The sequence below is a fragment of the Gadus morhua genome, chromosome 6 (genome assembly GCF_902167405.1).
Source record: "Gadus morhua chromosome 6, gadMor3.0, whole genome shotgun sequence".
Lineage (NCBI taxonomy): Eukaryota > Metazoa > Chordata > Actinopteri > Gadiformes > Gadidae > Gadus > Gadus morhua.
Genome location: NC_044053.1, coordinates 1,644,556 through 1,661,906, shown reverse-complemented (window position 1 = coordinate 1,661,906; position 17,351 = coordinate 1,644,556). Strand labels below are relative to the sequence as shown.

Here is a 17,351-nt window from a genome sequence, read left to right as displayed (position 1 = left end):
AATTTTATTAAATTACATCATAGATTAACATTTCATATTATGTTGAAAATGTATTTTGGCAAGATATATCATTAAATAGTCAAAGGTCTTCCCCAAAAAGTCGCACATTGTTCCTCACGCATTTGACAAGTTTTACAACAATGACGCCCGCCAGGAATGTCCCGACATCGTGAAATGAAAGTGAAATGTCGAGAAGCATAGCTCAGGATACGCCAACACACCAAGATTCAAAGTGCACAGCGAGGTGACACACTGATCTAACAGCTGCCCTATTGCCCCCACCCCTGGAACTCCGCCCCTTCCTGCTCACAACCACCCCTCCCTCTCCTGCTTCCTCCACAGCTCTGGGTTTCTGGACCGGTCCTTCCTGTCTTTGGTTCTGTAGCGTGTTCTAACCGTCACCCTAGGCCTATCAGAGCCCTGATCCAGGCCTGCAGCCCCGCCCAGCTCCTCCTCCTCCTCCTCATCCTGGGTGTTGAGGTGAAGGTGCTCCATGCTGGCCCTCAGCTGGGCCTCAGGCCCCCCAGCTCTCCTCTCTGGCTGGGTCACTGCTCCCAGGAGTCTCCTGTACAGTCTCCTGAACTGTTCATCCTGTACTATCTCCTCTGGTTCCCTCTCCTGGAGCTGCTTCTGCCGCCGGTGCACCAGCCTGCCCTGGTACAACCTGGACCAACCCGTCTGGGATCAATGAAGCACTGTCTTATCTTAAAACTACATTCTCTTGACCGCCCCTCCCTCAACCCTTTACGTCATACTTTAAAAGTCCTCAGTATATCACTGTTAAGATATCAGTGTTGTTATGTTGTCCTGTTATTTAAAGTTACTTCAGACTTTATATGCTGGTTTAAATATGGATACAGTAATGACTAGTTATGGTTTTGCTATGCAATCAGTACTGACTAGATGATGGTGTTGCCATTGAGTCAGTACTGTCTTGGAGATGGTGTTACGATGGAAACAGTACTGCTGGTTGATGGTGTTGCTATGGAAACAGTAATGTCTGGCTGATGGTGTTGCTATGAAAACAGTACTGACCCGGTGATGCTGTTACTACGGAAGCAGTACTGTCTGGTTAATGGTGTTGCTATGGAGACAGTACTGTCTGGTTGATGGTGTTGCTATGGAAACAGTACTGTCTGGGTGATGGTGTTGCTATGGAAACAGTACTGTCTGGGTGTCTCACCAGGCGTAGTGGGGTTCAGGGAGGGGCTTGCAGAGCAGCAGGTTGAGCTGGGAGGCGTCCTTCAGGCAGGCCTGCCATTGGTTGAAGCGGTGAGCCACGATACCATCCAGAGGTTGAGAGTGGTGGTTGGTATATCCCTGCCAGCCTTCACACACACACACACACACACACACACACACACACACACACACACACACACACACACACACACACACACACACACACACACACACACACACACACACACACAAACAAACAAACAAACAAACAAACAGGCACACACACACACACACACACACACACACAGTAGGGTGGAGTCGGTAAGCGAATGAGTGAGGCAGAATAAAATCACATCATGTGCTACCTACCTGCTGTCCCAATTTGTCTCATCAGTTCTCCTTGGACCACGACCATCAGTAGAGCTTTGAGGAGCCTCGGCTCAGGGCTGGCCCTCCTCAGCCAGTAGCAGGTCACAGCCACTGGGAGGCGCAAGTGAGCCGGAACTCCCTCCAGCGTCTCTTCCTCCACGCCCAGCGTCTCCAGACACACCCGCAGCCTCACAGTGCGGTCTGCCTGGGAAGTGGGAACAAACCCCATGTCCATTTAAAGGAGAACCAAGAGCTCCACTGGCTCCCTCTACAGGTTAAACACTGCTATTTTCATTGTCTGACAGGGCTCCCTGCTGCCCTGCTGAGTGAACGTTGTTGGGACCAGTGTTGGGAACGTTTCTTTAAAAAAGACATTAGTTATAGTTACTCACTACTTGTTCCAAAAAGTAACTGAGTTAGTAACATTTACTCTACAATAAAAGTAACTAGTTACCAGGGAAAGTAACTATTTGCGTTACTGTAAAAAAAACAAGAAAGATGCTATATGTGAAGGAATTTGTTTTTTTCTGAGCGGTTGTCACTTGGCCTTAATGTGTTAAATGGTTGAACTGCCCATTCAAGGCCCTGATATGCTTCCAACTGAGGCCCCGTCTACACGAACCCGGGTAAATCTACAAAAGCATCAATGTTCATCCGTTTAGTCCTTCCGTCCACACTAAAACAGAGTATTCTGAGACTGAAAACGCTGCTTTCGAAAACTATCGCTGAGGTGGATAAATGTGAAAACGCTGGATTCGCGTTGTAGTGTGGACAGACGGAGGCTTTCAGAAACGATGACGTTCGGTTGCAATGACACTGCCACAAGATTGCGCTCGAGACCGAGAAGCTCATCAAAAAAATGGCAGGTGAAATGCAAATGAGGATCTCTCTGTACATTGTACTAATTTATCTCCAGAAACAACTCGACATATTGGCTCAAACATATTCGGTGGTCCAACGCCGGAGGCGAGCCTTGTACTTAATGTTCTTAAGTGATGGTAAATAAACCGAAAGACAAGAGTTCAAACCGTAGCCTACTTGGAGTGGCGTTTCTGGACAAGACCGGGTCGAAAATGATTAACCAGCTGATCAACTGTAAATATCATCTGCGCGCCTGTAATCTAAACAGAGAGGCGTGGTGGAGTTACGTAACCATGACAACAACTATTTATCAAAATAATTTCAGTTTGGAACGTGGATGCAAAACATTCCGAAAACGATATGAAAACGATAGTGAGGACGGAGATCATTTTCATTGCTGATTCGCGTTTTTACATTTACCCGGGTTAGTGTGGATGGGGCCTGGATTTCAATTTGCTTGGTTGCAAAGGCTGTGGAACATCTGCCAGATACTACAGAAAATGCCAACTTTTCATCGGATTGCTCCGCACTCGCCATTTCTGCTGCTTCATCACATCGGTTTGGTGTGTGCGTTTGCGTGTGTGTGGCGCGTGTGTCCTGACTTGTGTGTAAAAACACTGGCTCCGATTGGCTACCATGAAACATGACTCTGCCTTAGCCAATCATAATCGCTTATCTCGTTGTTAACCCTCACTACCAGTTTGTGTTTGGAGCCAGGGGTGCGTTCGGATTACGCAGTGTATTCATTCAATTCATAGTAACGCACTGCATCACAAGTGCTCAAACAAGTTGTCAGTATCGGTTAGAGTGAGGAGTTGGACAGGGAGGCCTACCTGGGGTAGAGAGTCCAGCCTCAGCCTCTGAGCGGCTCCTTGGACCAGCGGTTGCACCTTGACCCTGTTGGGCTCAAGGCCGACTCTGTCCACCTCCTCCACCTCACCCCCCCCCTGGGCCAGCAACACCCCGTACAACACCTGCCGGATGGGCCGTGAGGTGAGGTTGGAGCTCTTTAGGTTGCTGCTCTCCACCTGGATCCGCAGAATCTTCCTCCTGTGCATCAGTATGTCAGCTCCAAGGCCTCCTCTGGTCAGGGACGCACGGACCCACTCAGGGACCCAGCTCAACTCAGCAGGCAGCGGCGGAACAGTGCCCTCACTGAAGAACCCCCGCAGAGAGGAGCTGGGGAGACGGTACTCCAGCATGGACTTCTGCACCTCCCTCCGCGCCTGTTGGCTCATGTCGGCCATCGCTGCTGTCAAGGTGTCTTCTGTCGTCCGGTCATTCCTGGCTCCCAGCCAACTCAGGAGACCCTCCAGGCGGGAGGCCCTTTGGGGCATTGTAGGTCTTCCCGGTGCACTGCCTCCGGCCCACCTTGTTGACTCATCTCTGAGGTTGACGTAGTCGTTCCAGGCCAACGAGGCGAAGACGGGCAGCAGCTGGTCGTTGATGTTGAAGAAGGTGCAGAAGCTGGACGTGGTGTATAGCTTGCAGGGGATGTAGCTACTGGCCTCAGTTCTTTTAACTGAGTCCCACTGGAAGTTATGCAGGGGCAGAACCCCCTTCGGTAGGGCATAGATGAAGAAGTCGGTGTCTCCGGACAGCACCGGGAAGGACCACTCTTTGGCCAGGGCAGCCAGCTGGCCGTCAGCCTCTCCAAAGCACTTGACCAGCGGCACCTTCATGTCGTTCAGCGTCTGTTCAAAAACTGACATGATAGAGGGGGGAAAGATGCCCATTTTTTTGCCCTTCAGAGCAGCAGGTATATTTTCCAGACGGGCTCTTTGACGGTCCATCCTGGTGTCCAATTTGATGTCACTTGTGCCCGAGCCTCCATCAATCACAACGTATGCTTTGATTTCACAATCGATCAGAGCCTTGAAGAGAGCTTGGATCTGGACCTGGTAGGCCAGGTACTCCCCGCCGTGGTTCTGGTCCAGGTTGGCCATGTCATAAAGGTTGTAGGCCAGGTTAGTGCCGTCCACCAGCAGCTTGCTGTCCCTGAAGCGGATGTCCTGGTAGATCTGGCTGTAGTCCTTCAGCAGCGACGACAAGCCCTTCACCCCCATTGTGACTGACAGGTCAGGTTCTAACTTCACCTTTCAATGACTGGATACGTTCTGACTTCTGGGGCGACTGGACTCACACAGATAGGATCCCAGCTCCTTTATCAACCAACACAAACACATACCCGCACTGGGAGTGGCTCCTGAGTTCTCTGTAAGTTCGCTTCTGGAGATTTCATATCAACAACTCCATCAACTCTGCATTGTGTACCTGTTCAAACTCGCACACAGCGTCTAACTGATCACTGTTTTGATTGTTTTTTTGTTTTGTTTTGTCTTGTTTTTGTTTTATTTATTTCTTATTGCTTATGTTTATTTATTTTTACACAATTTTTTTTTTTTTTTTTTAAATGTATGATGACTATATGCTCTGTAAGGTGACCTTGGGTGTCTTGAAAGGCGACTCTAAATTAAATGTATTATTATTATTATTATTATTATTGCTTCCTGGTCCCTTGAAGCAATGCAGCAGAAAGCGTATAGCATACTGTACTGATGTGTGTGAGTGTACACTATCAGTAGCCCTACACAATGGGCCTATATTGGGGAATGAATCCCGTTGGTCAGACTTCTTCATGGTACGGCCGGACCCCTTCAGGGGCCCCTGGACACTCCTAAACTCAGAGCCCCCCCCCCCCACACACACACACACTTTACAAATCAGATTGTAATTGTACATAGTAATTTTATTAATTTACATTTTAGAAATACATTTTAGATTATGTTGAAATGTATTTTGGCAAGATATATCATTAAATAGTCAAGTCAGGCATTGTGGTTGAGAGGCTGTATGAATAGATTCATACCAGTGGCGCCTGCTGGTCTTTCAAAGAGGGGAAGCTCATTTTCGGCCCACATCATATGAATTGCAAATTATTTATAGGTAAATTCTGCTCTCTGTTCCTTTTCAAGGAAATGCTCTGTGACCCTGTCATACCAACTAGCTGTCCTTTCCAGTGACTATACCATGGTCCTCTCAATGGCCAGCAGAGCTAGGCGCCTTGAACGGCCTTGAATGTGTTACGGGTGTAGGACTAGAGCCGCTTTAAACAGGAGAAGCTCTTTTCTAAACCTGCAGATGTAGCTCCAATTGTTGCCATTAATTAGAACAGGTTGTAAAGCTGAGGCATTGCACTGTCCAACTCCATGACTTTAAGGAACACTAAGAAATAACACAGCTTCCCCCTGTCACCCTGCAAGTCCTGATTTGAATACAGGATTTGAAGTTCAGACCTCAAGCTCCCTGAATCAAAGTGATTGCCAACTACCAAAATGATATTAAACAGAGGGAAATTCCCACAAGGGGACTGAGGACCAAAGAGTGCTCCAGAGACGTCTTATAGTTCAAAATCGCTGTCAATCAAACGGCAACTCAAGTCTTTCGCAGACCCTCCAATCATCACGCAGAAGGCCAGCGTTCAGGTGAGCCAACTGCTCCATTCACCCCCAGAGACTCTGAGTGTCCGTGGGAGGGACATAATCGCAGCATTATCCAATGACCGTCGTCTTTAGACACCAAAAAAGGCTGTTCTATGCAGCCCCATTGAAGTCGATGGACGCTGAGCTTCAACAGGCAAATGCACAGTGACGCTACGGGAAAGTATGAAAAGGAAATCTACTCAGTTGACCTGCGATAAGCAGCTGATTCTGAACAAACTCGTCTTCGAGATGGACGTGTTCTAACGCATTTTTAGTCAATGAAATTTTAACATAACAGTATACAGTATATTTGACCCTTTCATTTTCAGAAAATTTAGGGTAGGCTGATCTTGCAGTTTTATAGAGAAATCGCCCCTGATTCATACGCTAACGTTTTCAGGGTAGGTTCGAATTCCTCACTTGTTCAGGGTAAGTCACGCGTTTGACAAGTTTTACAACAATGATGCCGGCAAGGAATGTCCCGACGTCGAAAATGAAAGTGAAATGTAGAGTAGCATAGCTCAGGAGATGGTCGGGCAGCAGCATTCCTCTATAGAGCCATCACTAGGTAGGAATTTATACACAATAGGCGAATTACTAACTAGCCAACAATAGCCCTCACTAAAGACGCATTCAACTAAACAGGTTGCATTTTAAAGTTTCACCAATGGGTAACACATGAAAATCTCAGATTCTAATATTTAATGCATATAACTTTAAATTAAATCCTCTGAACAGACAATAAAAAACGGTATAATATAAAAATAAGACGATAAATACTCGATTTGTAGTGCACTTGTAAGTGCACGAGGAAACACCCTGGTCTAACAGCTCCCCTATTGCACCCACGTCTTGAACGCCCCCCTTCCTGCTCATCCCCACCCCTCCCTCTCCTGCTTCCTCGCCAGTTCTGGGTTTCTGGACCGTTCCTTCCGGTCTTTGGTTCTGTAGCGTTTTCCAACCGTCACCCTAGGCCTATCAGAGCCCTGAACCAGGCCTTCAGCCCCGCCTAGCTCCTCCTCCTCCTCCTCCTCCTCCTCCTCCTCCTCCTCCTCCTCCTCCTCATCCTGGGTGTTGAGGTGAAGGTGCTCCATGCTGGCCCTCAGCTGGGCCTCAGGCCCCCCAGCTCTCCTGTTGGTCCCGGGGTCTGGCTGGGTCACTGCTCCCAGGAGCCTCCTGTACAGTCTCCTGAACTGGTCGTCCTGTACGATGTCCTCTGGCTCCTCCTCCTGGAGCTGCTTCTGCCGCCGGTGCACCAGCCTGCCCTGGTACAACCTGCCCCAACCCGTCTGGGATTAATGAAGCACTGTCTTATCTAATCTACAACTATGGAAACAGGACTAGCTAGGCGATGGTGTACCTATGGAAACAGTACTGGCTGGTGACATTAATACGATTGAAACAGTAATGGCCAAGGGATAGTGTAGATATGGAAATTATACTGCTCGGTGATGGTGTAACTACAGAAACTGTACTAGCTGGGTGATGGTGTTACTATGGAAACAGTATTGTCGGGTTGATGGAGTTACTATGGAAACATGAATGTCTGCGTGATGGTGTAACTAAAGAAACAGCACTAGCTGGTTGATGGTGTTACTATGGAAACAGTACTGTCTGGGTGATGGTGTTACTATGGAAACAGTACTGTCTGGGTGATGGTGTTACTATGGAAACAGTACTGTCTGGGTGATGGTGTAACTAAGGAAACGGCACTAGCTGGGTGATTGTGTTACTATGGAAACAGCACTGCCTGGGTGTCTCACCAGGCGAAGTGGGGTTCAGGGAGGGGCTTGCAGAGCAGCAGGTTGAGCTGGGAGGCGTCCTTCAGGCAGGCCTGCCATTGGTTGAAGCTGAGAGCCACGATACCATCCAGAGGCTGAGAGAGTTGTTGGTATATCCCTGCCAGCCTACACACACACACACTCACACACACACACAGACACACAGACACACACACACACACACACACAGAGTGAGTCTCTAGGTGTGTGTGTGTGTGTGTATTTGAGTGTCTGTGTGTGAGTGTCTCTGACCAAACGTGCTACCTACCTGTTGTCCCTCCTGTCCGTCGGTTCAGTTCTCCTTGGACCATGACCATCAGCAGAGCTTTGAGGAGCGTCGGCTCAGGGCTGGCCCTCCTCAGCCAGTAGCGGGTCACAGCCACTGGGAGGCGCAGGTGAGCCGGAACTACCTCCAGCGTCTCTTCCTCCACGCCCAGCGTCTCCAGACACACCTGCAGCCTCCCAGCGCGGTCTGCCTGGAAGTGGGAACAAAACACATGCCCATCTAAAGTATAACCAAAAACTCTGAATTACTGTAAATATTAATTTCACCAAGGTAGTGCTCAAAGAAGTTGACAATTTCAGTTGGAGTGAGGAGTTAGACGGATTTGATATCAATGATGTGATGCTATGAAAAAAAGCCCGTACAACACCTGTCGGATGGGCCTTGAGGTGAGGATAGAGCTCTGCAAGGTCGCTGACTCCACCTGGATTCGCAGAAACTTCCTCCTGTGCACAAGTATGTCATAGTCCAGTATGTTGGCCCCCAGGTCTCCTCTGGCCAGGGACCCACAGACCCACTCAGGGACCCAGTTCAACATCTCAGCAGGCAGCGGCGGAATGGTCCTCTAACTGAAAAAACCTCTGCAGGGAGTCGGTACTCTAGCATGCCGTTCTGCAACTCCGTCCGCATTTCCGTCCGCGCCTGTTGGCTAATGTTGGGTATGAGTGCCATCGCTGCTGTCAAGGTGTCTTCTGTCGTCTCGTCTTTCCTGGCTCCCAGCCAACTCAGGAGGCCCACCAGGCTAGCGGTTCTGAACTTCATTGTAGGTCTTCCCGCAGGAACGTAACTGGCCCACTTAACATCTCTGAGGTTGACGTAGTCGTTCCCGGCCAACAAGGCGAAGACGGGCAGCAGCTGGCGGTCGTGGTTGAAGAAGGTGCAGAAGCTGGACATGGGGTATCACTTGCAGGAGATGTCACTTCTGGCTTGACTTTTTTTAACTGAGTGCCAGATGGGAGTAAGTGGCAGAACCCCCTCTGGAAGGTCGTAGATGTAGAAATCAGTGTCTCTGGACAGCACCGGCAGCCAACTCTCTGGCCAGGGCAGCCAGCTTGCCGTCGGCCTCTCCGAAGCACCTGACCAGCGGCACCTTCATGTCGTTCAGCGTCTCTTCGAACACTGTCGTGGTAAAGAGGGCATAGAAGCCCTTTTTCCCACCCTTTAGACCGTCAGGGATCTTCTTGACAAGTGTTCTTTGAAGGTCCATACTGTGGTTTAGTTTGATGTCGCTGGGGCCTGAGCCTCCGTCAATCACAACTTTTGCTTAGATTCGACAGTTGTCCAGAGTCTTGAAAAATACTCCCCGCAGTGGTTCTGATCCAGGTTGGCCATGTTGTAGAGGTGGTGGGCCAGACCACTGCCGTCCACCACCAGCTAGCTGTCCCTGAAGCGGATGTCGTGGTATCTGGCCGTAGTCCTCAAACAGCGACCACAAGCCTTTTACTCCCATGGCGTGACAGGTCAAGTTACGTCAAGTTCCGACTTCTATGGTGATTGGATTTACCAAGAGAGGATCCCAGCTCCTTTTTACACCAACACACAGACACACACACACACACACACACACACACACACACACACACACACAAACACATACAAATGAATCCCGTAGGTCAGACTTCTTCAAGATACGGCCGACTTACAATCCGTATTTTTGAAAGAAGATACAGAGCATTGGTTGTTTCTTCATCATTCCTGTTATCTTCTTACGTAATATCTTCAGTTTATCTAACAAATGGCTAGTAATATTTTTTTCCATAATTATTGTTGTTATAATATATGTCATATGGTTCCATACTGACTTCTTTACAAGGCATTACTCATTCAAATAATAGATAGTTATTCCAACACAGAAGCAACTACTTTTTAAACATTTATTTTGCAATGAATGCATTTTAAAATTCAATCGATTTTATGAAAAATTTATAAAAACATAGAACTGCATTTCATTTAGTTCACCGTTGATTTTGGAAAACTGGGGTTCAGAGGAACGAGGTTCTTATGTTCAGCTCTCGTCCCACTGAGTAGGAATAACCATAATTGACCACCTCAACTGCATCTCGACCGGTCAAGTTTCCCTCCTGTGTGATTACTGCTCCATCCCCTAATGTGTTCCAGCTGTTACTCTTGCGTCCCCAGTGTGTGTTTAGTATTTAAGCCCTTGTCTTTCCTTCGTTCCTTGTCGGATCATTTTAGTTTGTGGTGAGTTGTGTCCTGTGTGTTACCTGTGTTCCCGGTGTTCCCTGTGTTACCTGCGTCACCCGCGTCACCCGTGTTCTCGGTGTTCCTTGCCTTTTGAGTTAATAAATGATCCTTTTACCTGAACTGTCTGTGATTGGGTCCTACCTGCCTGCCTGCCACCCGCTAACCGTGACATGTTATTTGCTCAACAGGACATGGATTATCTGTTTAAATGCTGTTTAGAGCCTGACCTACAGTCGTGGACAGCTGAAAATACAGAAAGGCTAACCCCTTATTCACACACTTAGAAAAATGACAACGAATAAGGAGCTGGCTTTGAGCACTTCCAACTAACAGTATGTTGCTTCAATAGAGGAGGCTGCAGTTTCAGGACCACAGTTCGATGTCTGCGGTCCTGAAAGGAGCCCTGGCTGTGGAGCAGCCTGGAGGGAGGGGTTATCCTCTCAAGTCTAGGCTAAAAGAACCAACAAACCCGCTAATTCGTATGCCTCGTTTCCTGCGAGCGGTTCGTACTGTTCATTGCGGTACAGTGCGGCTCTGTTCGGTTATATTGGCGTTTCTGAAGCGCGGCCGGGCTGAAGGCCTGGATCAGGGCTTGGTTAGGCCTAGGGTGTCGGTAAGAACACATGCTACGGAACCAAAGACAGGAAGGACCGGTCCAGAAACCCAGAGCTGGGGAGGGACCAGGAGAGGGAGGGGTGGTTGTGAGCAGGAAGGGGAGGACGTCCAGGGGTGGGGGCAATAGGGGAGCTGTTAGAACACGGTGACGCCTCGCTGTCACTTTGGATCTTGGTCTTTTAGTCAACGTACTTGCATCAATGGAGTATTTATGAAGACATTCGCTTCAGGGACAGCAAGCTGCTGGTGGACGGCACTAACCTGGCCTTCTCCCTGTACGCCAGGTCCAACCTGGACCAGAACCGTGGCGGGGAGTACCTGGCCTTCCAGGCAGAGGTCCAGGCTTTCTTCAAGACTCTGGCCGACTGTGGAATCAAAACGTACGTGGTGATGGACGGAGGCACGGGCGCCAGTGACATCAGAATTAACATCAGAGAGGACCGTCAAAGAGGCCTTCTCTGGAAGGCGAAGGAAGCCACTCTGAAGGGCAAGAGGATGAGTATCGTTCCCCCCTTTACCACGACAGTATTCGAACAGACCCTGAACGACATGAAGGTGCCGCTGGTCAGGTACTTCGGAGAGGCCGACGGCCAGCTGGCTGCTCTGGCCAGAGACTGGAGCTCCCCGGTGCTGTCCGGAGACACTGACTTCTACACCTACGACCTTCCGGCGGGGGTTCTGCCACTCAAACACTTCCTGTGGCATGCAGTGGAGACTGGTCGTGGCACGAGTGACATCCCCTGCAGGAAATACACCACGGCCAGCTTTTGCGCCTTCTTCAACATCGACCCCCAGCTGCTGCCCGTCTTCGCCTCGTTGGCCACGAACAACGATGTCCACCTCAGAAAAATGAACTGGGTCCAATTCATTCCAGCGGACCGCCCTGGGCAGAGTAAAAAGGCCTGAAGGGCCTCCTGAGTTGGCTGGGAGCCAGGACAGACCAGACGACAGAAGACACCTTGACAGCAGCGATGGATCTCATACCCCCCATGAGTCAACAGGCACAGACAGAGGCACAGACGGAGGCACAGACGGAGGTGCAGACGGAGGTGCAGACGGCCATGCTGGAGCACCGGCTCCCCAGCTCCTCTCTGCGGGGGTTCTTCAGTGAGGGGACCGCACCGTCCCTGCCCGCGGAGATGTTGAGCTGGGCCCCTGAGTGGGTCCGTGCGTGCCTGGCCAGAGGAGACCTGGGAGCTGACGTATTTGTGCACAGGAGGAAGATTCTCCGCATCCAGGTGGAGCACAGCGCGCTACAGAGCTGCAACCTCACCTCGCGGCCTCTCAGACAGGTGTTGTACGGGCTGCTGCTGGGCCAGAGGGGGGGTGAGGTGGAGGAGGTTGACCGGGTCGGTCTGGAGCTCGTCAGTGTCAAGGTGCGACCGCTGGTCCAAGGAGCCGCTCAGACGCTGAGGCTGGACTCTCTGCCCCAGGTAGGCCTACCCACTCATTCAGCTGGAAGACAGATGGAGCATAGCTGGAGCATAGATGTGTAATAGATTGATACAAATCATACTATATGGGCTTTAGGACGCTGGCATATGCCTAGTTAGCTCTGCACAAAGAAAAGGGCTAGGCTAAGGCTATGCTAGTGCTAGGCTAAATCAAGACATTCACAACCATGATAAGATATAGAAGATGTCTGCATCCTAAACAGGGGATATGGATACATACCAGACAGTATATTTTCAAACAACTGTCTCGTGTGTCATAGCAAAACGTCATTCATATCAAATCCGTCCAACTCCTCACTCTAACCGATACTGTCAACTTATTTGAGCACTACCTTGGAGTAATTCATATTTTTGTTTTATTACATAGTTTAGGGATTAGAAAGAGAAAAACACACTTTCAACTACGACTGCAAATAGTTCCAAAAGGTATTCAGAGCCCTGCGACCGCCCAAGGCCAGCCGTCGCCCTTGTCCAACAATTGGCAGCAACACGTCTGTGGGGGGCAGTGACATTAGTGTCCCAAAGAGATTCTGAGTGAGTCCTAGTCATTGGTAAAGAGCCAATTCCGTTTATATTCATGTGTGACCAATGGCGCTTATTTTGAGCATAGCTTAGCATTCATTCATATTGGCACTGTGACACACAAATACAAATACACACACACACACACACACACACACACACACACACACACACACACACACACACACACACACACACACACACACACACACACACACACACACACAAATACTAGCAATCTTTAAATGTCTGACAATCGTCTGATAATTGAAATTGATCGAGAAGGAACAAAGAGCAGGCGTCCGACATGTTACCGTACAACAAAATCTATCCTGACGGACATTATGGGTCCAAATAGCAGAAATGTTCAGCAGGAGTAATAAGGCATGTACACTAACTTTCCGAATTTGTAATCCATCGGGGCTCCAATGCAGGGGATGTGACGCGCCCTATAGCTCCCCCTACAGGAATTTCGGCACCAAACCTTTTGGAGACCTCAGTTACAGGGATCCATACATATCTGAACATTTGAAAAACTTTTTTGCAATCAGGGGCTGAGCTATAAGCCTTACAATTAAAAAAATTATATCCAGTAGAAATACAATGGGTATCCATAGATACTCTGAATACTCTGAATACCTAATTACCCCAATTTAAATCTGCTGGCTCCACTGCAAGATAGACTGGTAGAACCAGACTACCAGGCTCCATAAACATCCAGTCACTTCTGTTTCAATAAGCAGAGGACGGGTGCATCTCATCAACATATCAGCAGGGGAGCAGGTAGAAAGTTATGAGTTCAACATATAGAAGGAGTCATTGAATGCATGTTTAATAATCCTTAAATTGGACATGTGGTTGGTTCCCACTTCCCAGGCAGACCTCGCTGTGAGGCTGCAGGTGTGTCTGGAGACGCTGGGCGTGGAGGAAGAGACGCTGGAGGGAGTTCCGGCTCACCTGCGCCTCCCAGTGGCTGTGACCTGCTACTGGTGGAGGATGGCCAGCCCTGAACTGACGCTCCTCAAAGCTCTGCTGATGGTCATGGTCCAAGGAGAACGGAATAGACAGACAGGAGGGACAACAGGTAGGAATGACTTGTTGTATTTCAAGTAACGTCTTCCTCACTCACTCATTACTGTCATGAAATAGCTTGTAGTTCAGACATAAAAGGGGAGACCACACAATGATAACTACAAAGAAATAAAGATAAACAATGTGTCAGTATTATTAGTAGTGTATGCAGTGCATGGGTGGGTGTGAGTGTTGTAATGTAGGGTATCAGATCAATCAGTAGGCTCAGACAGTGAGATGGCCTAGGCAGCCAGCTTATAAGTGAGGAGGAGCCTGATTGGTGTGTTGCAGATCCTGCTGCAACACCTTAGATACGCCTCCACAATCCCCTGCACAACAATCCCCTGCATAACCAACCAGAGCGAGGTCATCACAATTACTCCCTCCCCATGTGTGCATGCTTATGTGTGTGTGTAGGCTGGCAGGGGGATACCAACCACATCTCTCAGCCTCCAGGTTTTGTCGTGGCTCACAGCCTCAACCAATGGCAGGCCTGCCTGAAGGACGCCTCCCAGCTCAACCTGCTGCTCTGCAAGCCCCTCCCTGATCCCCACTTCGCCTGGTGAGACACCCAGACAGTACTGTTTCCATAGTAGCACCATTTCCAAGAAACACTGTTTCTATAGTTGCACCATCATCTAGCCAGTACTTTTTCATTGTAAGCGGGCGGGCACTTTTTGCATATTAAAACCGTAACTAGCCATTAATGTTTCCATAGTTACACCATCATATGAAGCTGAAGTTATAAAAAACATTAGATAACAGAATAACATCACAAGATTGTTATCTTTTGATATACTGAGGCATTTAAACACATCGACATTTGTGACAGGAATAGTTGAGGGTTGGGTCAACCAAATTTAGTTGTAAGATAAGACAAGTGCTTCATTAATCCCAGACGGGTTGGTCCAGGTTGTACCAGGGCAGGCTGGTGCACCGGCGGCAGAAGCAGCTCCAGGAGAGGGAGCCAGTGGACATCGTACAGGACGACCAGTTCAGGAGACTGTACAGGAGGCTCCTGGGAGCAGTGACCCAGTCAGACCCCGGGGCCAACGGGAGAGCTGGGGGGCCTGAGGCCCAGCTGAGGGCCAGCATGGAGCACCTTCACCTCAACACCGAGGACGAGGAGGAGGAGGAGGAGCTGGGCGGGGCTGAAGACCTGGATCAGGGCTCTGATTGGCCGAGGGTGTCGGTTAGAACGCGCTACAGAACCAAAGACAGGAAGGACCGGTCCAGAAACCCAGAACTGGGGAGGAAGCAGGAGAGGGAGGGGTGGGGGTGAGAGGGAAGGGGGGGGGGAGGTTATGAGGACCAGTGTTGGGGTGTATTGAGGTATATTGTTGATATATTGTTGTTTCTCTTTCTTATGACAAATGTACTGATTGTAAGTCACTTTGGAAAAAAAGCGTCAGCTAAATCCCCTAAATGTAAATGTAAATGTAATGACATCTTTCTGATGGAGAGGCAGTCGTAGCCGTGCATACCGTCACCACAGTCACAACACGTGGACATCAGGCAAACGACTCCAGAGGTGGTTTGGATCGGTCGTCCAAAGCGACGAACAGCGCCCCCTGCTGCCTGGTCCAAGAAACAGCAGAACGTCAAGTATGTCGGGGTTCTGTCTTTTTAAGAAGGCTGCTAGCTGGTAAGCTATGCTCCTTCTGTTTACTAACGGGAACGTGTCCGTACTCAAACTGGATCCAGCTTGCCTGTCGGATCAACCTAGAGCTCTGTTTAGTCTAATAAGACCTCAACTCTACCACTAAACACAGAAAAATAAGTGTTGTAACCCTGACCCTAACCTTAACCCTAACCCTTTGATTCAATAAGTTTATCGTCCCAAAGGCAATGATAATAATAATAATAATAATAATAATAATAATAATAATAATAATAATAATAATAATAATAATAATAATAATAATAATAATAATAATAATAATAATAATAATAATGATAATGTATTGTTTTCTTAATGTGCCTAACCAAAAAACCTTTTGTAATAACATAAAAAAATAAACTTGTTGCATAAAGTATGAAATTAGATATGATCTATGATTTGATATATGATATAATATGATAAGATATAATATGGTGTGCGATATAATAAACTATATCATATATTATGCTGTATGATGTGATATAAAATATTATATAATATGATATGAACACAACACAATACAACCCACTACAATATCAACGTCACACCCTGTATGGTAAGCCCTTTCAGCATTTAACCAGTCGGGGCTGACTAGTAGTGATTTAGTTTGTACTAGTGGAAATGAAACTTCAACATGTTATTTATTTTTTTACAGAAATCTTTCATTTAATTATAGATATCCGTAATTTCTTTTTCACTAGTAAGAATAACGATTACAGATAATTACAGATAATTAATTTCCACAGTGTGGAATTGTTATTTCCCATTCCAGATATTTTATTTTAGTTATATGTGGGCATCGTATTATTAAAATACCACAAATCCATTAGTCCACATTTAAATACACATTTAAAATGCAGAAGCTGCCGTCACGTGACTGTCAAGTTTCTATCATTATAAAATAACAACATTACTGAGATATTCTCAGTGGAAAACGCAATATTTTGATATAGTTCCGGCATCAAAATGAGTTTTGATCACATTTCTAGAAAGAAGTGTTTTGATTTCATAATCTTCGTTCAGTTATTGTATATTAAGTTTAATTCGTAAGGGTTAGGGTTATTGGGAAAGATCTTTGAGACCTCGCCAGGATATGGCGGTGGTGGTTGATAAGGGCACGGCTGCCCTGGCCAGAATGCGAGCCAGAGTTACATCCCCTGTAAGCGTTACACCACGTCCAGCTTCTGCAACTTCTTCAACATCAACCTCCAGCTGCTGCCTCTCTTCTCCTCATTGGCCGGGAACGACTACGTCAACCTCAAACAAATTTACTGGTACCAATTCCTTCCAGCGGACCGCCTATAGGAAGAGTATAATGGCCGCCCGCCTGGAGGGCCTCCTGAGTTGGCTGGGAGCCAGGACATCCCAGACGGCAGAAGACACCTTGACAGCAGCGATGGGTTTCGAGTCGTACCCCACATGAGTCAACAGGTGCAGACGGGGGTGCCATGCGCTCGGGGTTACAGTGGATGTATCGCAATGGCTCGGATCATAATATCATCCGGAGGCACACAGCTTTTTAAGGCATGGGATACTTACTAAGTTACGAACAAACAGACACAAAGATAAAGCTCTAGCTAGCTGTTGCTCCCGATTCGTAGATTCCCATTCACAGCTCGTAATGTGCGACCAGGAACGAGGCCATAATTCCGAACATTGTTTTTTAATGACAAACTGGTTACCAGTGGTATTGGTACATGTTTGTTGATCAAAAACAATGTGTTTGTAATTTGTAATTTGTTCTGTGTTAAACCATGTATCCCACAGTGTCAGATTCAGTCTGGCCTGAATGGGTTTCCCACTTAGAACCAATCTCAAAAATTGATGCAGGCCTACGACCTGTTTTAAGACCATCCTTTGCGCCAC

General features: G+C 47.9%; 3 protein-coding genes and 1 pseudogene across 3 annotated transcripts; 1 reads left to right on the top strand and 3 right to left on the bottom strand.

Moving 5' to 3' along the window:
- Positions 1 to 306: 306 nt before the first annotated feature.
- LOC115545750 (protein asteroid homolog 1-like) lies at positions 307 to 1,780 on the bottom strand. The gene is made up of 3 exons (XM_030359171.1): positions 1,552 to 1,780; positions 1,184 to 1,328; positions 307 to 664 (listed from the first exon to the last, which is right to left on the bottom strand). The coding sequence occupies exons 1-3, from the start codon at positions 1,778 to 1,780 to the stop codon at positions 307 to 309; spliced, it is 732 nt and encodes a 243-aa protein (XP_030215031.1).
- An 805-nt stretch (positions 1,781 to 2,585) lies between these two features.
- LOC115545749 (protein asteroid homolog 1-like) lies at positions 2,586 to 4,488 on the bottom strand. The gene is made up of 2 exons (XM_030359170.1): positions 3,246 to 4,488; positions 2,586 to 2,603 (listed from the first exon to the last, which is right to left on the bottom strand). Exons 1-2 carry the CDS (start codon positions 4,476 to 4,478, stop codon positions 2,586 to 2,588), a joined length of 1,251 nt encoding a protein of 416 aa, XP_030215030.1. The 5' UTR covers positions 4,479 to 4,488.
- Positions 4,489 to 6,766: 2,278 nt separating this feature from the next.
- Positions 6,767 to 9,184, bottom strand: LOC115545748 (protein asteroid homolog 1-like; annotated as a pseudogene).
- A 1,358-nt stretch (positions 9,185 to 10,542) lies between these two features.
- LOC115545747 (protein asteroid homolog 1-like) lies at positions 10,543 to 16,790 on the top strand. The gene is made up of 7 exons (XM_030359168.1): positions 10,543 to 10,572; positions 10,962 to 11,678; positions 11,780 to 12,211; positions 13,631 to 13,838; positions 14,243 to 14,387; positions 14,738 to 15,103; positions 16,667 to 16,790. Exons 1-7 carry the CDS (start codon positions 10,543 to 10,545, stop codon positions 16,788 to 16,790), a joined length of 2,022 nt encoding a protein of 673 aa, XP_030215028.1.
- Positions 16,791 to 17,351: the final 561 nt, after the last annotated feature.